This window comes from Callospermophilus lateralis, chromosome 14 (assembly GCF_048772815.1).
Source record: "Callospermophilus lateralis isolate mCalLat2 chromosome 14, mCalLat2.hap1, whole genome shotgun sequence".
In the NCBI taxonomy this organism is placed as follows: domain Eukaryota; kingdom Metazoa; phylum Chordata; class Mammalia; order Rodentia; family Sciuridae; genus Callospermophilus; species Callospermophilus lateralis.
Genome location: NC_135318.1, coordinates 62,699,232 through 62,724,822, shown reverse-complemented (window position 1 = coordinate 62,724,822; position 25,591 = coordinate 62,699,232). Strand labels below are relative to the sequence as shown.

General features: G+C 40.0%; 1 protein-coding gene across 1 annotated transcript in view; it reads right to left on the bottom strand.

The window, feature by feature from the left end:
- Nucleotides 1–2,477: 2,477 nt before the first annotated feature.
- The window catches only part of Pole4 (DNA polymerase epsilon 4, accessory subunit), a 59,949-nt gene continuing 36,835 nt past the window's right edge, over nt 2,478–25,591 (bottom strand). The window contains exons 4-5 of the mRNA XM_076832762.1: nt 19,896–19,974; nt 2,478–2,601 (exon numbers count right to left, since the gene is read on the bottom strand). Coding sequence (XP_076688877.1) covers nt 2,478–2,601; nt 19,896–19,974 — 203 coding nt within the window. The remainder of the gene's footprint in view (nt 2,602–19,895; nt 19,975–25,591) is intronic.

Here is a 25,591-nt window from a genome sequence, read left to right as displayed (position 1 = left end):
TTTAGTGTCTGCTCATATGTTTTCAATTTATTTTCTTAAATTTTCTTGAGAAACAACCATATACCTTACCAAGCAAAAATAATGCTTCATCTTCATAAATCAATGTATACAGCACCTCACATTTGGGTGGCTTTTTGATTCTTGCCTTCTGCATTCCCTACAACAGTGTTGGCAAGTCCATGACCCATAGAAGCCTCCTATCCCATGAATTTGGAAAACTCTGGGTACTTTGTCTTTCTCTCATAGGTTAATAACTTAACACTTGAGTGTTGAGGGTTTTTAAAAGTCAGGTAGTAAAAAAAACTTTAAACTTATTTAGCATTGTATCCCTAGCATCTTAGAATCCCAGCAAAACATCCACTATTATATCTCAGAACCATGGCAAACCTATCTGAAACACCTTATCCAACAAGTTTATGTCCTCTTAAATTTTTCTCTTAATAGCAACCACTGCTTAGAAAACCTGTGTTCATGGACCAAAGTTTGGGTGATCCTGGACAACTTCCAAGACAATGTTGAAAAATGTTTGTGATAAATGGCACCTTGTGAGCCATTCATGTTGAGAGCCACAGCCAAAGGGGCCCCAGCAAACTTCCAGCTGATTGGCTCCTCTGCGGTGATGCTCATTGGGCTGTTTCCCCGCCCTTTCAGACCACAGAGCTGCTCATTGGGGGACTCTTTTGGCTCTGCCAATGCGACCCAGCCAATCAGCCTCAAGAGCAGGAGGAATGGGGGGTTGAGAGGCTTGTGGGAAGCCGGTGGTGGCAGTTGGGCTCTGAGGGAATTCCTGAAGTGGTGCGGGGTGTGTGTTCTAAAAATAAAGTTCGTTTCTGCTTGACAAGTGGCTCGTGAATTGTGCCCAGCCAGACTGCGGCACATTCGTATGATGTATAGTAATAGTTAACTATGTTTGTGTTCTTTTTTTCCCTTGAATAGAGTTACTAGAGATTTATATAATTTATTATATTATTAAGAGTTTCTCTTTCATTTATCAACTGTATAATTTTTGTGGGTCTTCTTTCAATGAATCTGCTTTAATATCCCCCCCACACACACACACACACGCTTTTCTTGAGTATACTTTGCCATCATATTTTCTCATTTGGAGAGCAAGATGCTTAGTTCATCTATTTTCATATTTTCAACTATATATCAAAATGTATGGGGTTTGGCCAAATGCTAAAATGCTCCTACTGTTAGAGAAAAGAAATCAGGAGAAGATTAACTCATTAAATTTCAGGCTCATTGCTTCTCTTATAGAATCCAATACATTAATTAAACTGTATCTCTAAAGGAACTAATATAAGAGTAGAGAACCACCAACTTTTTGAAATGACTTTGAAGACTAATGAGGTGAGAAGGACGTAAGCAGCAGATTCCCTTTAACTCTGGGCAAATCAAGTCATGTGACAGCATAGAAAGAGCTCAACCAAAACTAACATTCGTCATGGGCTCTTCTGAAAATGAAAGTTGGCCTTAGGTTCACCTCAATTTCATTTTATAATTTTAGAGGCTGTCTTAACTTAAGCTCCTCCAGAAGCCAACCCTAAGGTGAAAAATGACAAGCATGGAGTTTACTGGGGAGGCAAACCCAGGAAGAACCATGAGGAGGGAGGGGAGTGAGGTGAGGAAGGAAGGACTCCAACGCATTTGTAGATACATGGATGGGGTTGGAGAAGACAATGCTAAGTGAAGTTGGCCAATCCCAAAAAACAAATGCCTAATGTTTTCTCTGATATAAGGTGACTGACTACAGTGGGGTAGGGAGGGGGAGCATGGGAGGAATAGAGGAACTCTAGATAGGGCAGAGGGGTGGGAGGGGAAGGCAGGGGACAGAGGGTTAGTAATGATGGTGGAACATGATGGACATCATTATCCAAGGTACATGTATGAAGACAAGAATTGGTGTGAACATATTTTATATACAGAGATATGAAAAATAGTGCCCTATATGTGTAATAAGAACTGTAATGCATTCCACTGTCATGTATTTAAAAAATAAAATCAATTAAAAAAAAAAAAAAAGATGCTGCTCCAAGCAACCCCAGCTTGATTCTGCTGTGGTACTTGGGGGCCAGTGCTGGCCCACACATCAGGCCTGCCCCGCCCAAGGGCCGAGAGATGGAATATCTATGTGTGCAGCAACGCCTACTAGTTGGTTGGGGGCTGCCGACCTCCAGGGTACTTCTTGCCTGATGCTTGCCAGAAAAAGATCATTTTAGGAAAGGCTGGTGCTAGCAATCACGAGTCAGACCAACCCGCAGGAAGTAATAAAGATGAGGGAATATGATGGCAGTGGAAGGTGAGAGCTGGGAAGTGCCCTGACAGCGGCCAGAAGGACATTAAATTTCCTGCCCTTCAACCAGCCATATGCGTATCACACAGGCCAGAGTTACTTGGAGTTACTTCTGGGCGAAATTGCTTTCTGGGAGACATAAAACTTTAAAAGGGATGTGTTTATAGGGTCAGCCCATGACCTACTCCATTTTTATGATCAGAGTTGCATCCTCAGGAAATGCAGCAGAGAAGCCAAGATTGAGCCCGTGGATGTCTTCCAGGGATGTAAAAGCTGTGTGGGAGCCAGGGGTGGGGATGGTCCCCCTTCAAAAAGAGAAAGCATCAGAGGTCACTGGGGATTCAAACTTCAGGGGGTTGAGATGGACAAGGGAATAAAAAGAGGGGGCTAATTGTATCTGTATAACAATTTTATTGTCTTTAATAATTATTTTCTCTTTTTACCGACTCCTCATGTTATAAAATCCTAAACCATAGTGAAGAAAAATGGCATCTCTCCTATGCCTAGTTCTGTCTAGAAGACCTTGAGTAAATTCCTTCACCTCTGAATAGGGAGGGAAATAAAAAGTGCTTCATACAGAGACTGTTTGTAACAACTGATTAAATACACAGAAAACCTTTTGATTAATAAGGGCTTGCTAATAAAAGTAAGCAGTTCTCACCAGAACTTGCTCAGCTTAATTAGTGCAGCAATCTGTTCTCCACAGCACAGTGGAAATGCAATATAAATAAAAGGGATTTGACCCTATTTTTCATTGCCAACTTCCATTGAGTGGGGAATAATAAAATCTAGGTTCCAGTCTGCTTTTTTACACTGATGAATTTGCTCTCCTAGATGATATTTGAAAATTAAAATATGGCCTCATTGGTAGCATGCCCTTTTAATAAATGTAATTCTCTTCCATTCATTTGCTGGAATTTATAAACTACTTAGTACATCCACAGTACAATAGTCACCATTAGTACTGGCCTTTATTTTGCTGTATGGAACTCCAACTGGATGCTATCAAATGCTTTTCATCTGTTTAAAAAAAATTAACGTAGGTCATTGTCACTGGTCACTGCTGCTACCACCACTGCCACATGTTGAGAAGCCCCATGCACAGGACAGCCTAAGAAAGATTGCTGCACCTCCAAACCTTCCTGCTATTTGGAAAGGCCAGGTGACACAGTCAGAAGTAGAATGGAGTTACACCCCATGGGATGATTTGACCAAGGGGAGAGAGTGGGGGTTGGAGCTTGAAGATAACTTCTTTTCCTTTTTTCTGCCACATGAACTATTGGGAGACTCTTGTATATTTTCTAAAGAAGACACATAAATGGCCAATAGGTATAAAAAATATGTAATATTGACCATGTCACTAGTCATCAGAGAAATAAAACTCAAAGCTTCACAAACCCATTAGAAAGACTATTATCAAAAAAAAGGAAACAAGTTGGGAATGAGGGGCGGGCAGGGGGTGTGAGAATGGGAAGGACAGTGGAATAAGACATGTATCTATTACCCTAGATACATGTCTGATTACACAATCCATGTGACTGTGCACCATGTTCAGTCAGAGGAAGGAGCAGTTGTGCTCCATTTGCGTACAATGTGTCAAAAGACATTCTACTGTCATGTATAACTCATTGGAAAGAAATTTTTAAATATTTATTTTTTAGCTTTAGGCGGACACAATATCTTTATTTTATTTTTATGTGGTGCTGAGGATCAAACCTAGTGCCTCCCCGAGACCCCCATTTTTTTTTTTAAAGAAAAGATGATCACTTCAATAGAAGTGAACAAGAGTTAAACTAATTCTAAACATTATTCTTTTTGATGCTAGTTGCTCTTTTTGATCACTCATTGCAAAGCATATAGAAATGCAATTGGTTTTGTAGGTTAATCTTTTCTTGCACCTTTGATAAACTTATTATGTCTAAAAAAAAGAAAAGATGAAACAAGTGTTGGTAAGGTTGTGAAGGAAAGGGAACCCTTGAACACTTTTGGTGATAACTCATGATGGCCTATTTGAGTCTTTTGTTCATTTTTAAATTGAGCTTTTTCTTTGCTATTGAGTTGTATGTGATCCTTACATATTTTGGATGTACCCCTTATCAGATGCATGGGTTACAAATATTTCCCCATTCTGTACGTTGTCTCTTTGTTCTTTGGATTGTTTTCTTTCCATGCAGACACTTTTTAGTTTGACCATCCCATTTGCCTATTTTTACTTTTGAAGTCTACGAAAGTTTGGCTCTTGAATGTCCCTCAAAGGCCACGTGTTGAAAGCTTGGTCACAAGTTTGTGGTGCTTAGGGGTGGAACCTTTAGAAGGTAGGGCCTAGCAGAAGGAAGTTAGGCCATTGAGAGTGTGCCCTTGGAGGGAATATTGGGACAGTCAGGCCCTTCCTTATTCTCTCTCTCTCTCTCTTTGCTTCTCAGTCACCATGAGATGGATCATTTCCTCCACCATGAACTCCTAGCAATCATGTATGGCCCTGCAACAGGCCCAAAGGCAACAGGGCCAAATGATCATGGACTGAAACTTCCAAACTTATGAGCCAAAATAAACCTTTCCTCTTTTAAAATTGACTTTCTCAAGTATTTTGTCTCAGCAACAGAAAACTAACACAGGGTCATATTCAAAAAAAAAATTTTTTTTCCAAGACTATTGTCAAGAAGGTTTTTTTCCTTATGTTTTCTTTCAATAGTTTGATGGTTTACTATCTTGTTTTTAAGTCTTTAATCCATTTTGAGTTGGATTTTATGTGTGATATAAGAGAAGGGTCCAATTTCATTCTTCTCCATGTGAACATCTAGTTTTCCCAATGCCATGTATTAAAGAAACTATCCTTTCTCCATCGCAGGTTCTTGGCACTTTTATTGAATATCAATTGACCTTAAATATGTGGTTTATTTCTGGGATTTCTATCTTGCCCCATTGGTCTGTGTGTCTGTTTTTATGCCTGTGTGATTCTCACACTTGTATCACAAAATATCACTAAGATGTTCATGTGAATCCCCCTATGTCTACCCTCAGAAGATAATGAGATGAGAATAATGATAAAAATATTTGGGATTCAGAAATGATAGGGAATAATAAAAGGGCTAAACTCTACACTTTCAATATCCTAGGCCATTATTTCCTCCATAAATAAATAAATGTAGGGTATTAAGAGCTGCTAAAGTCTTATCTAGAGAGACATAAAAGAATCTTGGTCAAGGGAACTGTCTAGAAACATCCATCACTTATTTGAGTGATTATGGGTCAGTCCAATTGTATTTTGAGTATCCTCTTCTAAAACATCCCTAAGTATCCCTTTCCACTTTCCTGTTGAGAATAATCAACTTTTGCTTCTTAAGAAATTAAAATATTAAGAAAACTAATTTGTTTTTTAACATGTATGCTGTAAATGCTTCCCTAATTTGTCATTTGCCTTTCAATTAATTCACAGAATATTTGAACCCCCACAAATTTTAAACATACATGGAGCCATGTCTTTCAATATTTCGTAGCCACTTTTTGGAGGACCCACTTTTTGCCCCGTCACTGATTTCTGCCACACTCCTACCCATTTTTCAACTGCATCATGGCATGGCTGGAGTTCTCTGTCTATCTATTGGCTGTCTTCATTCTTCCGCCTATATAGATAGGTAGCCATAGCATAGAAGCCCTCTGAGTAGCAGGTGTACCAATGTCAAACATGGGACAACATCTAAATTCTCCAGAGAGCCCTGAGGGGCATTCATGCACTTGGTACCCTAATGAGGCAAGTCTGGTTCCACTTATCTCTTCCTTCCTACATTACCTCTCACAACTGGTAGTATAACCTGTGGCATTTTGCCACTGAAACTCCATGGAAGTAGTTTCTTGCACTAGGTAGACAATACAAGACCAGATAGTATCCAATGACGCTGACTTGACCAACGGCAAAATTCACAATTCTTTGCTACAGTGGTTTCAAAATATGTCCACACATTTTTTTTTTTTTTTTTTTTTTGGCATTCCTCTGATAAAGTAAAGCTTAATTCTGTTCCTTTTGGGTGTGGACTGGACTTACTGACTCGCTCACTTCTAACTAACAGAATAAGATGGTAATGATGCATGATTTCTGAGACCATGGTCATGAAAGACATTGTGGCTTCCATCTGGGTCAGTCTCTTGGGCTGCTCCTTCTAGAGAAGCCATATTGTAGGGATAGTCAATAAGTCTATGGAGAGGTCTCCATGGGAAGAATTGGAGTCCCCCCACAGCCAGTGAGGAACTGAGGATTTTTGCCAACAATCATGTGGCAAGAATCAACCCCAGTTAAGCCTTCAAATGGTTGCTGCTCCTGCCAACATCCTGACTGCAAAGTCCCAAGAGATCCTGAACCAAAGTTATACAATTAAGCCAGTCCTAAATCTCTGTGTTAAATTTGTTGGCATTAGGATTCCTATGTCTATATCCACACAGAGCTGCCTCTCCTTCTGGGAACCCCCATGCATTCCACATTCTCTGAAGTTCTTCTGTCCCTGTCAGTACTCAGACTCCCACTGCAGGACCTTGCTACTAGTTGCTAATTGCCTGCTCCCACACCTGCCTTCCAGAGGGTGGGCTATTGCTGATCTAAAAACTCAGACTGGTGTTTGGACTTTGAAAACCAACCAACATTTTTGATATCACATGGACTGTATCTTCAATGACATCTGAATTCCAACTTTATTCTTTCTGGAGTGCTCAGGAGAGGGTATCCTAGGGCACCACATAGTTTCCTCATATCTCCTAGTGGCTCTTTTATCACAGTAAGTGATTCTTACATTAAATTTCTCCTGTTTAACTTACCATGTGGTTCACATCACCTGATTTGGCCCAGATTGCTACAATCAAGAAGAACTTTACTAACCTCTCTTTCTTGAATCTGGAGGGGGCTGGAAGAGACTCAAGTCATCCCTGAGAAGTAGGTCAGGAGGAAAATCCAATTCTGTTTACCATAGTGGGTCCTCAAGACAACCTTCCAAATTTGTAACTGCTGTCAACAAGAAGCTTCTGCCACATTGCCGCTCTCTCAGATGAATGCAAGGTGATACGAACATTAGCCAATACGCCATTCTTGATTTCAAACAAGTTCTCTTCCAGCTTCATCAAAAACTCTGAATCCCCTGAAATTCACACTGTTGGTCTCCCTTCCCCTCTAGACGAAAAGCAATGAGACCATCTTCTCACATCTGTCACCCACTGACTGCCCTGGTTTGCCCAGCTTGTCTGGCTGATCAATCTGACAAACTTTCTTCCTTCACCTCTCTGGGACCGTGGCTCATAACATTATCCATTCCCCAGTACAGAACAGAGACTAAGAATGTGGGACCTACAGCCCAAGTAGATAGTTGAAGCCCCACCTCTGCAACTAGCTCTGTGACTTTAAAAATGGCACTTCACTCTGTGCCTCAGTACTTTCACAAGTTTAATGAGACTGTAGCACTTATATCTTGGGACTGATAAAGGATTAAATGGATTAATGCATTGGCCCATAAGTGCCCAGTAAGTTTAGTTAACACTATGATTGAGTTTATGATTATCTTCCTGGTAATTTCTACCGTCCTAGAGATGAACCATTTCACATATTGGCCTTACACAGTTGACTATGTTAGTTACGTAGATATTTCATCCCCCTGTAATCAGGCTGTCGTCATCTAACACCTTGGACTGGGGAGCTTAAACAACAGACACTCACATTCTCAAGTTTGGGAGGCTAGAAGTCCATGACAAAGGTGCCAGAAAATTTGGCTTCTGGTGAGCACTCTCTTCCCTGATTATAGTCGGCTGCCATCTCAGCAGGCCCTCATGTGGCCTACTCCCTGTGCACTCATGGAAAGAGAGAGATCTCTGGGGTTTCTTCCTTGTCAGGTGGAGGCTTAGACCCTGAGAAACAGATTCAGAATTCCGGCAGTTGAAGGCAGATGCAAGACACACTAGGCTAGTAGATGATTTTTATTCTGAGGCAGCCGTGGTCCCCAGCCAGCACCCCGTTTTCAGCATCAGCCCCATTTTACCCCCTGAGCCATTTCCATAGGACATTTTTATATGCAGGCCAGACGAAGGAGACACTTTGCCAACAGGTTACATAAGTGGGAACATGCTCACCAGCAAATGTGTATGACCTTGAGTATGTACCGGAATCAGGGTGTTCATGACCTTGGCTTCATGCTAAAAACATAGCCTCCAGAAGCTTTGGTGAGGGACCCTAACTATAGCCATTTTGGCCCTGACCTACATTTTTCTTTTAAGAACTCTTATGAGAGGCCTATTGGACAGGGGCCACACCCTCCTTCGTGGCCTCATTTAACTTTAGTTAACTCCTTAAAGCCCCTGTCTCCAAATGCAGTCACATTGGCTGTAAGGCTTCAACGTAAGAATTTGACCGTGGGGCTGGGGGAGACACAATTCAGCTCATCACAGGCACACACCCCCAGAGCTGCAACCTGGAACTTACCATTGCCTGGAAAGTTTAACACTAGCCACGACTTCCTGTCCTTCAAGCTCGCCAATGCCCTCACTCACTGCATCTGCTCTCTGACTTCCCTGAGTTCCTCCATTTTTCTCTCTATCATCACCTCCTCAGCTCCCTACCTGTCTTACTCTTTGTCCCCTCTTATCCTAGACCACATAACTCTAACTCCACAGCTGGAGACTTTTAAAGCCCCATTGCATCTCTATCATGAGACCACCCCCAAGAAACAGGTGTTTGAGAACCCTCAGGTGGACATCATAGCCACATCCTGTCTCCCCCAGGTGTTGCGATGATACCCAAAAAGATGTCACCCACTCTTGAGGGAGGCCTATAGGATACTCAGAGGTGTGCATTAATCCAGAGTCTATGGATACTACCAGGAGCTCACCCCTCCATTCTCAACCAGGACAGCAGCACGAGAAAGTAAGCAGAGGAGGAAACTCACCCTCATCATCTCAAAACCAAGGAACAGAATGGACTGTCTAACTCCAGAGACTTATTAGTTGTCTTACTGCCTGACAAATTTGGAATCACACTAAATGTTTATCCGTCCTCTGTTCACCTCCTGTTCATTCTCAACGAGCCTCGCTCATCCTCCATTTCCACATGCATAAAAATTAAAAGCACTTAGGAGACAAATGAAAATTATATAACATATCTAGCCCTGTAGCTGAAACATAATAGCCCCTTAATGAATGGTAGTTCTTGCCCCATTTCTTGACCATTTTTTAGAGTATTTGCATTTTGTGTATTTATTTTATATATTATATATAAGAATGTATAGTAACATTATTTTGGATAGTTTTCAAAACTATCACCACTAATTCCACCACCTTAACACAGCTATTTCCCATTTTATGCATTTCCTTACATTCTTTGATCACAAAAATATATATGTTTTAGGACACTGCAATCGAGAGTGCACATAAAATTTCATATCATTCTGTTCCTATGTTGCCATCATCTCCATAATTAAAATTTTCATGATTATATAATATTTCATCAAGGGAATATAGTAGGATTTAATTAATCAGCATCTTTTTATTGAATAATTAATTTGGTTCTAATGTTTCCCTACTATAGAATGGAATTGAAATGAACACTTTTGTGTTTATTACTGTTTTTCCTTATTTAAGAATATTTCCTTCTGACTCATTCCCAGAGGTGGGATCTCTGTGTCAAAAACTAAATATTTTTAGGGCTTCTGATATGTTCTACCATGTTACCTCCTGAAGCACTTCTAGTAGTCTCCACTGCCACAAGTAGTGCCAGAGTGGGTGTAGTAAAGAACACTTTACATAATTTGTGGAGAATATTTGTTATTCTCCAGTTGTGAGTCTTTAGTTATCTAAAGAATTTATAGCAAAAATGGCCAACTCCCTCAGACACTTGATTTGAAGGGAGTGCGTATGTAACTGTGCTTTCATTTCTTTAAAATCCTTATTCTCCAGAGATATACCACCCTTTTGCTTCTCTTTAATGCTAGAGCTTTCTTTTGCATGTCAATCATGCACTCTAATTCTGTGGGGGCACAGACTTTTGTTAATCATGTGAACATGACAACTTTCAGACATTACTTCAATTTTATGCATGTTCTGGTTATTCATAAAACAGGCTGATTTCTGCTGGGCTAAATTCTAGGAGAAGAAAGACATCAAAGGGAGCAAGTAGACAGGACTCCTTACACAGTGTCAATTTTGTGGGGTCCTCAGAATCCAGGAAAAGGTCCTTAACTTTGTAGATCCCAAAAGTCCATTTTGCCTAATTTTCTGTCCTAGAGGAATAGCAATATATATATAAATTTGTCCAAATCAAATTTAGACAAACTGATGACTCTGGTTCATTATCAGCATGGAGATAATATACAAACTTGAGAAATTATATTCCACAAAGGATTTCAGCAAGGGAGGGGGCACATTTCATCACTGGGTCATTCCATCTGGAGATAAGGAGAGAAAGTAGTAGTTGTTCATTGGATATCTTAAAAAGATGGAGAAAACAAGAGAGCTAAAGATTGAAGAATAGGAACATGAGTATGTGGGAAAGGGAGGAAAGAGGTGAGGAGTTTGCACGATGGGTGGCAGCATGCTGGGTGAGTGTTGACTCGGGTGCAGGGGAATGTAGTAGAGTTGGAATATCAGTGAAAAGGACACTCAGGCTGAAGATGCAAGGGGAATTGGAAACAGTAGCAGCTTCCCTCTAGTGCCTGAGTTGTGTGCTCTCTCTGGCTTCAGTTCACAGGCAGATGAAAGACGGGTGCAGATGTGCAGAGTTTGGACCAAGGCCCAATTAAAATTCAAACCACAGGAACACATGGAGGCCAGAGAGCTCCAACTGCAGCTGGTGTGGATGGGGTGTGTTAGGTGCAGGGCAGGCTGAACTATGCTGTCTGCAGGGCATGCTAAACAAATGTTAGCTGCAGGATAAACCGCGCACTCAAGCCCCTCTCTGTCTGGTCCTTTACCATCTGTTTGTGTCAAGTCTGAACACTCAACCACACTCAAGGCTGAACACTAGACCCCCACGCTTCTGGTACAATGGAAACCCATATCTAGCCCCTGCCCCGTCTGCCTGCAGGCAGAAGATGATGCAACTGTATGATCCAATCACTGTACGACAACAAGGCAGCTTGCAGACCCAGAGACCCCATTAGATTTGGGCTATAAAAACTCCCTCCTCCCAGGTCCCTCTCTCTTGCTCTTGCTCTCTCTTTCTCCTCTTTTGCACTGCTGCAATAAAGATCTCTTGGTTTCTCCGAGTGGTTGTGGTCACTTTCCTTTTAGGGTGAGTATATAAAAGTAAGATCTCTTCAGAGGCAACATCTCAACAAGATAGGAGTAGAGCCACATGCCTATATACCTGTGTGAAGACAAAAGGATGACATGTTTGGGAAACTCATTGTTCCAGGGGAGTTCTGGAATATTCATGAATACAGCCATCCCCTACATTGTCTGAGCCTGATCTCAACTTGGAGGCAGAAATCAAAGAAGGCAGCTCCTGAGAGTATCAGAGAAGAGTCATCCCACTCAGTGACCTTTTGGGGAAATCCAAGTTGAGCATACAGATGTGAACCTTGATGGCCATAACATGGAGTCTGTACCCATGCTTCAGGCAGGCATTCTGTATTTCCTAAAGCTCCTGGGAATTCTGGAACCTCCTTGGTTGGTTCTTTGGTGCTTAGATATCCTCCAGGGTCCTCAATTGAGGGTTGAGCAATTTCCCAGAGACAAGTTAACCCACTGTCTCTTTCCTAGGTAAAGCATCTGCCTGTTGGTTCGTCCTGCCTGAAATTCGCAGATGGTGCCTGGTTCCCAGCTGGTGATAACTCCAGTGGGAATTGGACAGAGAAAGCTAATCAACTGGGAAGAAGCACTTAGCGTTTAAATAGGATAATTTTCTTTGAAACACTCAAGTCACCCATAATGCAGTCATTCACCTCCTTGTGGTGAAAGTCAAAACAACAGAGAATTCTCTCAGCTATTCCCAGTCCTTTGGGTTTCTTTCTGAAATGTAGGGGCTTATTATGGTTGTTGTTTCGAAGAGCTCCTTCTTTTTAAGTAAATTTTGAGGTTGTGCTGACAGCCTATCTGTCAACTGAAGGATGATTCTTTTGACATGCCCACTGTGATAATATATCATCAGTTAAAGTGTGTTTGGCTGCAAGTAACAAAATCCCTGCCTAAATGTCTTAAATAATGAAGACATTTTAATTATTCTGTAGAACTAGAATATGGATATAGGCAATACCAGGATTGGTGCAGCAGCCCAACTGTGCAAGCAGGAACACAGGATCTTGCCATCTCCCACCTCTGCTACCCTCATGGATTCCAGGATGACTTCCACAGCCCCGAGACTCATAATCTTACACAACTACCTCCTAAGGAGGAAGGAAAAGATCTGAGACAAAAGAGTTTTTGCCTCATACAGATTTCTCTTTTCACTGAAGGTACCCAGAAAACCCAGGGCTAGATTAAATGGCTATTTGTATATCAATCACTGGCAAAGGAGAATAGGATTACCTCCTTCGACATTATGGTTCATCCTTTGGAGATGAGTTCTATACCCTAGGAACAACAACAACAAAAAAATGTGATTCATTCATTAAGGAAGAGGTAGATATAATCGATGGGAGATTACTCCCATTGTTTGCCTCAGCCAGGCACAAGAGATATAGTGATGAGCAAGATAGACAAGAGCTCTGCCCTTGTGGATCTTACCGTTCTGTAAATGAGACAGCAAGCAAATTAGGCACTAAGTATATGATCTCAAATTGCATTTGCATTGATCACTATGAATGAAAAGCTAGGGTTTATGAGACAAAACCTCACTGAGATTTGGAAGGTAAGTGCATTAGTCAGCTTTTTTTTTTTTTTTTTTTTTTTTTTCTGTAATGAAGTACTTAAGGCAGGCTACTTATTTAAAAAATTCATATAGCTCACAGTTTTGGAAGTTCACAGGCATGGCACTTGCCCAGTTTCTGCAAGGGCCTCTGTGTTGTGTCATATGTCAATGGGAGGAGCTTGTATGGGAGTGAAGTAGTCACTTCTCCTAACAGGAAGTCGGATAGAGGTTGATTGAGGCCAGGCTCAGGCATTTATAACAAATCTCTGTAAGAACTAACTGGGGTCCCATGATAAATACCTTAATCCCTTGCAAGGGTATGTCCCCAGTTGCCCTAAAGACCTCCCACTAGGCCCCACCTCTTAGAGATTCCACAAAACCTTCTAGTACCACTACTATGGGGACCCAGCTTCCAACACAAGAACCTTTGAGGGACACTCAAACATTATCCAAGCCATAGCAGCATCTAGGTAGCCTCCATCCATGAACCCAGCTTTCATTGTGTGGCAGCATAATGTTGTTTCCCTTGCCCCTCCCTCTGCAAAAAAAAAAAAAAAAAAAAAATGCCCACTCCCTAGTTTCTAGAACCTGTTACTTCACTTTCCAAAATGGATTTTGCAGATGTGATTAAGTATTTTGAGTGAGCTGATTAACCAGGTGAGCCCAATGTAATCATAACAGTCTCTGTAAGAGGAAGGCTGGAGGGTCAATGAGGCAGAGATGTTGTAATAGAAGCAGAGGTCAGGGTGACACAGCTCCACCCACAGAAAGTGGGCAGCATCTAGAAGCTGGAAAAGACTAGGAACAAATTTTCCCCTAGAGCCTCTAGAAGGAATGTGGTTCTGCAGAAGCACTTTTATTTTAACCCTATAAAACCCATTTCAGATTTCTGGCTTCCAGAATCATAAGATATTAAGTTAGTGCTGTTTTAAGCCATTATGTTTGTGGTAATTTGTTGCAGCAGCAATAGGAAGTGAGGTCACACCAGGTGCGTCCCAGTTTGAATTCATCGTATCTGTGCTCACCTATAAGTACCTGCAGAAGAAAGCCAGAGGATGCATCTCACCTGGGAACTTAGGGCAAGGGCCAATATCAAACACTTAAAACTTTAAGGGTAGGTGACATAAAATAAATTGCTGAAATATTTTTTTTTATGAACCCTCTTCTTCTTTCCTCCAAAGAGACATAAAAGAGAGTTGTAATGTTTCCTAAGTATTCTCTGAAACACAATCAGAGGAGTTATACTTAGGTTCTCTGAACTGTTCATCATCAACTGTACTGAGTAGAGAGCATGACTTTATAGATATCTTCTTAGAGAAACATAGAAACAACTATTTTCCCAGCAATTCTCAAGAGCTGCTGCTGGTGCTGGACATAATCTATCTCTGGAGGAAGATTCTGACATGTGCCTTGCCCACTACGCACTAAATCAAGTCAGTCTTAGCCTTCAGTTGTGATCAGACAGGAAGATCAAGAGGTGCTGAGAATGCCTTTTGTAGGACTAAGGAAGAAAACTCAGAGATAAAAAGGCATCCTGCAATCTGTACACGTGGTAAAAATAAGAATTCATACCCCACTTGAATCAAATGTATGAAATATGATATGTCAAGATCATTGTAATGTTTTGAGCAACCAATAAAAAAAAAAAGGCATCCAACCACCATCTCATGGGGAAAAAATGTGCCATTATTATAGCACAAACTTAAAAGAAGGTAAGATAAACTAAAAGGGGACATTTAAATAAAACTTCAAAAAGTGCTAATACAAAGAAGTACATAATTCCAATGAGCACAATGGTCATTTTATGAGATTTAAAGACCTAGCAAAACCTTTCACCTCCTCTCAGCGCTTCCTGCCCAGCGCTTCTGCCATTGCCTTAACAGGGGTTCAGCATCTCTTGCTGGATATTAAAACAAATTTTACCACCTATCTCTTTTCTGCATCATTTTCTAGTTCATTTTCCATGCTGATGCCAGAGTGAATTTAAAAAACATAAACCTTATCAAATCATTTCCATGCTTAAAAAAAAAAAATTCTAACTCCTAACACAAAGCACCTGGTAGGAAAAAAAATAAAAATTAATTCATTCATTCATTCATTAAAAATATATATATTTATATATACATACATATATATCACTAGTAGTGCTGATCTAAGTCTGATTTGCACACTGCCCCTTACCTTCAGCCTACAGGTCAACCATATTGAGCTGATCAAGCATACATTGCTGTCTTCTGCATTCACACATATTCTTCCATCTCTCTGGAATTCCTCTCACCCACTCCACCCTAAATCCACCTAGCAAACTCCAGCTACAAACATCTCTTTCTTGGTGGTCTTCTCTGCCCACTCAGTTGATCTTCCCTGAGCACCAGTGCTTACCTCTACTTTAGCTGTTGTCATACTGTTTTACTCTCATTTTTCATACACCTGCCTCCCCAACCACACAGTGACATTCCTAGAGAAAATACTGTAGTTATGCACCATTAAATCCCTGGAAGCCATAACAGTCAGGTACTCAATAAACGTCTATTGAAAACAAATCTATTGGAAGTTGTGTTTGACTGCCTATAATAGAGAAACCAACATAAATCTGTGGGAATTAATTTTTCTCACATACTTAGAAGTCCAGAGGTTGGAAGTTGAAGGCTGCTGCATTAATGCCATGGTGGCATTGATACCTCAGGTACCTTCTGTCTTTCTGCTTCCCCAGTCTGAGCTTGCTCAGGAACATTAGGTATGCATTGAACATGGAACATGCGCATGAGAAATTGAGGCCTAACAAGGCACTTAACATAGCAATACCTTTGACAAAGGTATGTTCAGAAATAATGCTTCTAAAGGTCAAGGTGCCCAGTCCAGGATCAAGCACAAATAACTTTGCTCTAGTTGTTCTCCTCTCAATTGTGGAGCTTCTTAACAATGCATATGCCCAGGCCCACCTTCATGTCATTGTCGAGAGTGGTTGTTGGAACATGGTTTCTGTCCAATGACAGGAGCACGCTTGCACTGGGAACTCCTCGTGCAAAGGCGCAAGTTGGGACTGCACAGTTGCTATGGTGACACCCTGTTCAAAGGAGGTTCTGTGCATGGCTTTGCACTACCAGTCTTGACCCTCAATTCAGACACCAGCTGCCGGGGGTAAAAAATTATGAGCGCAAGTTGATAATTATAATTGGGCTGCCCAGAACTTCATCTGTCATCCTGCATGCTTTGAAGAAACTTTCCCACAAAAAATCCATTTGAAGTAAAACCTGTATAATTAACTTGCCAAGTAGCTCTGGATCATTACTCTCCACCAGAAAATAATATCCCACCTCCTTTCAACTTTCTCTCTATGTGTTTATTTATCTTTTCTAATCCCCCATCGCCCCTTGCCAGTTTTCTGAATTAATAGTCATGCAGGGAGAGGCATGTCATGAAATCCCAGAGGTTGGGAACCTAAAATATAGGTCCATTACACACAGCTATAACTGATACAACCATGTGGCTTGACCCTGCAGACATGTGTGACTTTTGAAAATTCTAAAGCTTTTCTAATACACAGCCAGGGTTCAACCTCTGCTGGACTTTTGCTTTTTGAGCTATGCCATAAAGTCAAACCTCAGATTGAAAAGATGAGCATCTGAAGTAGTGGTTAAGGTATGGGACTTGGAGTCAGACTGTCTTAGCTCCTCCCCTTACTGGCAGGCTAATTTTAAATTGTTTGATGTCTTTGTGTATCTTTTCTTACCTCCAAATGGAATAATCATAGTACATATCTTATAGGGTTATTAAGAAGACCAAATGAAGCCTGGAGCAGTGGCCCATGACTGTAATCCCAGCAGTTTGGGAGACTGAGGCAGGAGGATCCGAGTTCAAAGTCAGCCACAAGTAACTTAGCAAGGCCCTAATAAACTCAGTAAGACCCTGTCTCAAATTTTTAAAAACGATAGACAGACAGACAGGCTGGAGATGTGGCTCAGTTATTGAGTGATCCTGGGTTCAATCCTAGTACTAAAAAAATAAAATAAAAAGGACCAAATGAAAATGACACTTGTATAGAATTTAGATTATAGTCTGGCACATAGTAAGCATTCAATAGGTATTAGATACTGGTATGAGTACCCTAGATCTGTGAGCAAAGAGTAAAGGGATTTCATATAATTGGTTTGTTGAAGATGACTTTCATTAAGTTGAAGAAGTTTTATTCTATTTCTAGTTTGATGAAAAACTTCATCACAAATCAGTGTTGAATTTTGTCATTTTTCTACATCCTTTTCTACATCCTCTGAGACTCTCATTTGATTTTTTCTCTTATTCTGTTAATGTGATTCTTACATAGATTTTTGTAATGTTAAATTAACTTGCCTTCCTAGGATTAAATTCTCTTGCATGTGTTACACCCTTCTTTATGTTGTTTTATTTTATTAGTTAATTGCCAAGACCTTTTGTGGATATGGTCAGAATGGTATTAATCTGTAGCTTTCTTTTCAAGAAAAGCAGGGTTGGTTTGTTTTCTTTTGTTTTGTTTCATTGTTGTTTGGTTTTGATATAAAAATAAGCAAAGAGCAATGGTTAAGATGGAAAGCTCCAAACTGAACTATCTGGGTTGGACTCTAGAATCTATTACAGACAAATACATGATTGTTTCAGTTTCTAGTGCTGCATAACAAACTATCCCAACACTCAGTGGCTTAAAACAACAGTTTTATTGCACTGAATTTTGTGATTTGGGAATTCTGCTCAATTCAGAATTGATGTTAAGCAAGTACATCTCCACTTCATGTGGTATGAACAAGACTCAGGGAGATGCAGTCAGCTGTTGATCAAGTTGGACTGAAGGTCTAAGGTGGCCTCATCATGTAACATTGGTCCACTTTACACTTTGAATGTAGCCCTCCCTGTTCTGCCACAGTGACTTATTTTTTAAATGGACATGTTTCTTCCTCTTCCTTTCTCCTTACTCCTCCCTAATCTCTCCCCCTCCCTCATCTCAGAAACAGGATTTTATTTCTTCCCCATCAGAGTTATCTGTCCTTGTACACATATCCACCATAGGAACAAAGTAATTCAGACTTGGTGATGGCACCAGAAGATCTAAGAAATGACTGTCTCCCAAATTAACAAGTGAAAAACAACTCTGGACAGAGAATTGCCTCTAACAAAAAAAAAAAAAAAAACTTTTACACACATAATAGGAAAGAGTCCCCTGTGTTTCTCCTTTTTATTCTTTTCTCAAAACCATATCTTCATTATTAGATTGGTATTGGGGACAAGGACCAAGAGTTGGTGGCCCAGTTGGGACTTGAGATCAACCCTGACTCCAGCTTTCTTGGGAAGTTCTGACTCCCCAAGAAACCCCACTTTCATCCTAAGGATGCAAGATGAACTTGCTGAGAGCCAACTACTGGAGAGTTAGGAGACAGGTGAATCAGAGGAGCTATCCCTGTGAGTAAAGGGAGGGACTGAGGGACTGTCCCAGCAGCTACAGAAGAGTTTTTTGCTTTATAGAACTCTCTAAGAAAACATGATATTTTACTGAAATGATCTGGCCTTCAAATGGCTTTCTGAATTATTGTACAATCTCGTAGTTGGAGTTGGTCTGTCAGAGATAAAGTCAGTGGAAGAAATTCTGCATGTGAAGGTCTGTTTATTTTAAAGGTTCTCATATGTCAACCATGGTTTTATGGGTTCTCTTTGGTTTTCCGTCTCTGTGTTTCTTTATTTGTATCTGTTACTGGCCCTTTAAGACATGAGCCAATAGACCAATACACTATAGGTGTAAGCCTATCTAAGATAAGATGTTTTACTGTAACAATCCTGCCTTTGAATGGTTTTCTGGATTATTATACAATCTTGCAGTTGAAGTTGGTCTGTCAGAGGGAAAGTAAACAGAAGACATTCTGTATGCAGAGGCATTTGTGCAATTGCATGATAAGGAGTCTGAACGGTCAGAAATTAAGTTGAGGGTTCACAATAGCCCTGCCCCTGGTTGCAAGGATAGCAGGACACCAGAAGAAAGATTTTTCAAAATATTTAAAGCCTTTAAAATCAGTGCTGCCCTCCCACCCAGCAGTTAGCTTGGCCCAGGCAGATGCAGATCTTCTCAGTATGGGTCAGGAGCACCAACCTTGGGCTAAAAGAAAAAAAAAATCCAAGGAAAGCTGCCTGGGCTGTAGAAAAATGGCAAAAGGACCTGGCCTCTGCCCTGCCTACCAGCTCCTTTAGTCCAGTGGAGACAAGGGATGTGGCAGCAGTCTCTAGCACTTTAGTTCATGACCTGGGGGCAAGAATGGTCTCCACCCCCATCCCTTTTATATTGGTACCAGAGATGGAACCCAGAATTGCTTAACCACATCCCAGCCCACTTTATTTTTTATTTTGAGACAGGCTCACTAAGTGGCTTAGAGCCTCACTAAGTTGCAGAGGCTGGCTTTGAACTTGTGGTTCTCCTGCCTCAGCCTCCCAAGCCACTGGGATTACAGACATGCATCACTGCGCCCAGCTGTTCACCCCTCCTAAGAGCTGATAAGACACCCTAATTGGCCAGAGGATATCCATCACCTGGGCAGAGAAATTCTTGCTATAACAGTATCCCATCAAACTAAATACACAAGGAGACTGGCAGGATAAACAACTGTATACAGAAAAAAGAAAAAAAAAAAAAAGAAACTAAAACCAACTCATGTTTTTATTGGAAGCCTCTGCAAAGGGATCTTCAAGGAAGCCTAAAGAAAAGGATGTAAACGGCCTCTTCCATTTAATAAAAATATGTCTGGTTACAATTGACAGTGGGGAACTCACATTTGATGGCATAGTGACAATGATAAGGGAGACGGATCAGGATCAAAAATATCCTGTGCTTCAACCCTTTGAATGCAACCTGGGAGAAAAAAGATTAAGTCACAGTTTTTGTATATGCCAGACTGTTCAATATTTTTCCTGAGATGAAATTTGTTGTGTAAATTAAATGCACAGATAATGTTCATAAGGATTGTTTCAGAATATGGATTTAAGAAAGGGTTTGAAACCAGAAAAGAAATGTAAGTAAGCTATAGGTGTGGAAATATATTTTAGTATGGAAAATTAGAAGGTAAAAGAAATATTTCTGGGTGAGAAAGTACTTTATATGGTCAAGTCATATTCTAGTGCTAAAGTCCAAGAAGAAAGAGATGACAAACTAAGGATGTAATCAAGTTGTAGAATGGCCAAGTAAGTTATAGAAGGTTCATGGAAGGTAAATCTCAAAAAGTTTGTGTGTATGGTTAAATTGATTGTAATTAGTACAGTCAAAGTCATTCAAATTTTAATGTATTAATATAAAGCAAAGTCTGAAACATGGATCTGCTCTAATCTATCAAGATAATTTTCTTGTGTCTGTAGGGAAACTAAGTCTTAAAGAAATTAGTGTTTGTAACTGTTTTAAAGTCTTTTAAATCATTACTTCATAACTGGTTAAACAACTGTTATTTTAGATTATTACTATATAGATGACATCCTAAATAAATGTGACTAGAAATATGTATGTAACTGAGAACTATTTTGGTCTGAGCTTTCTCTGAGTGTTAAGTAAAAGTGTATAAAATAAAAATTTATGTAGGTTTACTGGCAAGGTAACCAATAAGGGCTCTCTTTTATACAATGTATCTGACACAGAAGAGCCTCATTGCCATTTGAAGACCTGGCTTATATTTGTTTGCTTGACTAAGTTTATTTCTGATCACTAATACTGTTTCCTAAATGTATAAAAAATTTAAGGCTATCCTTTGATTATTCTAATACTGCTAACCCATGCAGACCTGTGATTATTGTTTCAATACACTCTGGATTCTAAATTTTACTTTAAAAGTTAAACTTAGTTAATATAAGGAAAACTGTATAATTGTGATGCTAATCATTACTGGCTTCTTTGAATATGAGATGTATTTATGCTCCTTACATATATAAGCCATTTAAAATGTAAGGCTTAAGAAAGTACTTTACCAAATTGGTGTTCTCCAAACTAAAATTGTCTATAGCAAAAGTCTTCTTCAGATTTATATGAAAATAACAAATTCGGTTGGTATTTATGTCATTTAATTTTTTGTAACTGGATAAAAGTAACCTGTTGTCAATAAGTTATATGTAACTTTTTATGTTACTCTTTACACTGGGATAATAAATTAAGTGTATTCTTAAAAGATAATAAGAAAAATCTGAAGTGTTCAAAGGCTGACAATGTAGAACATGAAAACATTTTGCCGCTTTTTTCACCAAAAGGAAGTTAAGAACTCTCTTAGTTTTTCTGTTTGATTCATTTTTCATATGTAATCTTGTATTATGTTAACTGATACTCATATAGACTCAAAACAACACATGAGAACAATACATTAATATCATACTTTAAAAAGAAAGGCAAAGATCAGCTTCAGAAATAAAACAGATTTGTCAAGAGGCCAGCCTCACTTGAGTTTAGCCTCTGCTTATCATCCTTTTCCATGTTAGGATGACTCCAAAGTATTCTGGAATTAAGTTTATTTAAAGTTGTGTTCAAAAGATATATTTTTTGTCATAAAGATTACTATGATTTCAAAAAAAAAAAAAAAACCGGGAATATAATAACAAACTTAAGTAAAGGTTTGGACAAATTGTAAAAGATACTTAGGGTTTGTAAAAAAGTTTTTAAATACTGTAAAACTTATATATAGTTGAGTTGATAAATATATAGGTCTCTGTAGGAGCTAAATAGATACCAAAGATACATTAATGTGTATTTTGTATTTTCCTTATAAAACTTTATAACTGTTGCCTATTTTGCAGAAGTACTACTTCTAACAGAACAACATGAGTTAATTTAAGATAATGTCATCACCTACAGGACAGATAGGATCTAATGCTGACTCCCAGTGCAAATACTGACCCCAATTAAATGAAATGGTTAACTATGAAATTATGGATATTGAAATTATAACCTGTTACTCCCACTGGTGAAACTGGACTGCTGGATGTTTAAAATCAAAAACTTGGAGAGCAAAGTCAAGGAAGTAAAAGAGCCAAAGAAAAAAAAGTCAACATTTTGGCCCTTACCCTCTAAGGTCAACCAGGACTCAGACAGGATCCCCACTTAGAGCTCCAGTGAGTTACCCAACCTCCTAATCACAGGGATAGAGAGGACCCTAGAGAACAGGAAGCCAACTGATGCACATTCTGCAAAGAGGAGAGTCATTGGAACGGGAAATATTCCTAATACTTCAAAAGGAAGCCACGTATGGTCAACAAGACTCTGACCCATCCTGGCAGATGACACAACTGATAGAAGAAAGCTAAAGAAGCCAAGAGGCTTCTCACACATTCCCAAGAGAAGAATCTCAGCTGACCCTAAGAGTAGATAAGAACAAGGTCAATTTCAATCAACTTGGTCTTAAACACCTGGCAAGAAAGTATAACCAAACAAAGTGCAGTCATACCTGGATATTTAAAAGGAAAGACAATGATTTTTTTAAATATAACTTAAGATATATGCTTGTGTTAGCCCTACCAAAAAGTATGTAAATCTGGAGGCTATAAAAGAAGAGTTTTTGTATGGGAGTGCCTAATAATAACTATCCCAATGGACTCTAGAGTCACAAGTTTGTCCTGAGTCAATTTGAGCCTGATCTCATAGACTACAAATCTTCCTAATTTGCTATATAGATAAACTCTGTTTGCCACTAGTATGATTATCTAGCCTGATATTTATCCCTCATATTGGTCTGAAAGATGCAATGTGGCCCGCAAAAATCAGATGACATTAGATATCTTACCTACAGATCAAGGTGACACAAGTGCCATTATAAAAACTAAATGCTGTGTGTGTTTCTAACAACTCTGCTAAAGTCTTAAATGGCCTCCACCCACAAATCAATGGCATGTTGGATCCCACCTTAAGTTTTAATGAATTATTGTCTTTATGGTTCTCAGAGACTGGCTAAAATACTAATTGCTTTTGTGCTGATTGTTTACCAAAAAGTGATGCTTTGCTGTCTTGTTTATTGTTGTCCTAGCATGATCCCTGCCTTATGTGTGCCTTGTTTAGTCATCTACCAACTGCCACCATGGACCTCTGGACTGTCCTGATGCTAAATATGCTTAACTGTTCATGTCCCACCTGACAGAGAACAAGGACTTAGAGCTACTTTTCCCAACTTTGCCCTCTCTCAGCAGGAAGCAGCTTAGAAATGTCATTATCCAGTTTTCATAGAAATGGAATGTAGACATCAAAAGGGTAGAAATGAACAGTGGTCCACTTCATGCTTTGAATATAGCCCTCCCTGTTCCACCACTGTGACAAGTGGACATGTTTCATTTTCATCCTCTCTCCCTCCTCCTCCCTAATCTCAGAAAAAGGATTACCTTTCTTCCTCACCTAGGTAGAGTTTTATCTCTATCTTATCTCTAAGTCTTATCTCTAAGTTATCTATCCTTGCTCACACAACCACTAAAGGAACAAAGTAACTCGGACTTGGAGATGGCACCAGAAGATCTGAGAAGTGACTGTCTCCCAAATTAATAAGTGAATTGCAACTCCTGACAGAGAACACCTGGAATGCAGCCTTTAAATCACCTCTTTTAAAAAAGTCCCTGTTCCCTGTGATAGGCAGAATCACAGCCTCTGGGACAAGAGTACCCTGTATTTCTCCATTTCAAGGAAAACAATAAAACTTCTTTTCCTTTTTTCTCAAAACTGTGTCCTCGTTATTGAATTGGCATGGGGACAAGGACTGAGCTTGCAGTAGCAATCACACAACTGGGTCTTGGTGCTGACTGTCACTGGCACATCTTGGTTCCCCCTTCCACATGACCTCTTTCTCCCTGGGGCTCACTTGCTCATTGTCCAAGATCCCTATTAACACAGCCTATCTCTAGAAGGTGAGCCTGGACTTCTCTATGAAGAGTGAAGGTACTCAAAGAGTGGAAACCGAATCTGGAAGGCCCTTTAAAGCTGGCATCAGAAATTGAACTATCCCCTTTCCTTGTATTCTATTAGTCAAAGCAGATGACAGACTAGTTCAGTTCAAGGAGAGAAATAAGTTCTATCTCATTTAATAGATGTGACAATCACATTGAAAATCAGAAAGAATTATTGCCAGCACTTTGGAAACGATATGCCACAGAGACCTTGAGCACTTTACTCATACTCTCTGTGCCTCAGTTTCCCTTCTATTCAGGGGATTAATACTTCTAAGATTAAAAGTAGTTATGAAAATTAAATAAGAAAATAACATGAAGCATTTACATATGTATAGTACAGAGATTCTCAAACCTGCTGTGTAAAGATCATCTGAAAGGTTTGTTGAAAGGGAAGTGACCACAACACTCAGAGCGACCAAGAGATCTTTATTACAGCAGTGCAAAAAATGAGAAAAAAGAGGGGCAGGGGGGTGCAAGAGAAGAAAGAGAGAGCAAGAGAGAGTGAAAGCAAGAACGAGAGAGAGAGAGAGAGAGCGCAAGAGCAAGAGAGAGGGGCCCGGCAGGAGGGAGTTTTTATAGCCCAAATCTAATGGGGTCTCTGGGTCTGCAAGCTGCCTTGTTGGCAAACAGTGATTGGATCATACAGTAGCATCATCTTCTGCCTTCAGGCAGATGAGGCAGGGGTCAGATGGAGGTTTCCATTTCACAAGATGGGTGGGGATCAAGTGTTCAGCCTTGAGTGGGATTGAGTGTTAAAATTTGACGTAAACAGGTGGTAAAGGACCAGAGAGGGGTTTGATTGCGTGGGTTATCCTGCAGCTAACCTTTGTTCAGCCTGCCCTGCAGAAAACTTAATTCAGCCTGTCCTGCACCTAACACTTGTTACAAAGATATTCATAGGCCCCACCACATAGAGTTTCTGATTGAGCAAGTCAATGGTGAGGTCCCAGATATTGCATTTGTAACAAGTTCCCAGGTGATGCTGATGTTGCTGGTCTTCCACTTTTAAAAAGCACTGGTGTAGTACACAATAAGTACTCAATAAAAAATCAGCTGTTTGTATTTTAAAAGAAGATAAAAGAAGATTATGGGCAGATTTTCTATTTAGACCCTGAAAGCACAAGGAAATAAAAATTATTGACTTTTTCCACTCAAAGGAGACAGTGTATGTGCATAAGGTTGCAAAGTAGAAGAGAATGCTTGGCCTGAACCTTTCAATGCTGCAGTTTGCCCAGGGCCAGGCAATGAGTGCTCACTCCCTGAGGAAGTAGGTTTGGAGCTATCCAGAGAAGAATGAATAGAAACTAGACTTGGAAAGGGAGAGTGCCTTCCAGGTGGAGGAAGTCCTTGAATAGATGTGCTGTAGGTAGTAGTCACTGTGCATGCATTTAATTTAATAGGTTATTTTTTTTAATCAGGCAACATGGAAGAACTGTAGGGAATAAGAAAACACTTATTTCTACCCAATCAACGGCCCCATTTTTTCTCATCTAAAAATTAGGATGCCAAGCTTTGTCAGCTCCAAGGTATCTTCAACCTGCCAGGGCCAAGTTGTCATGGTAACAGAATAC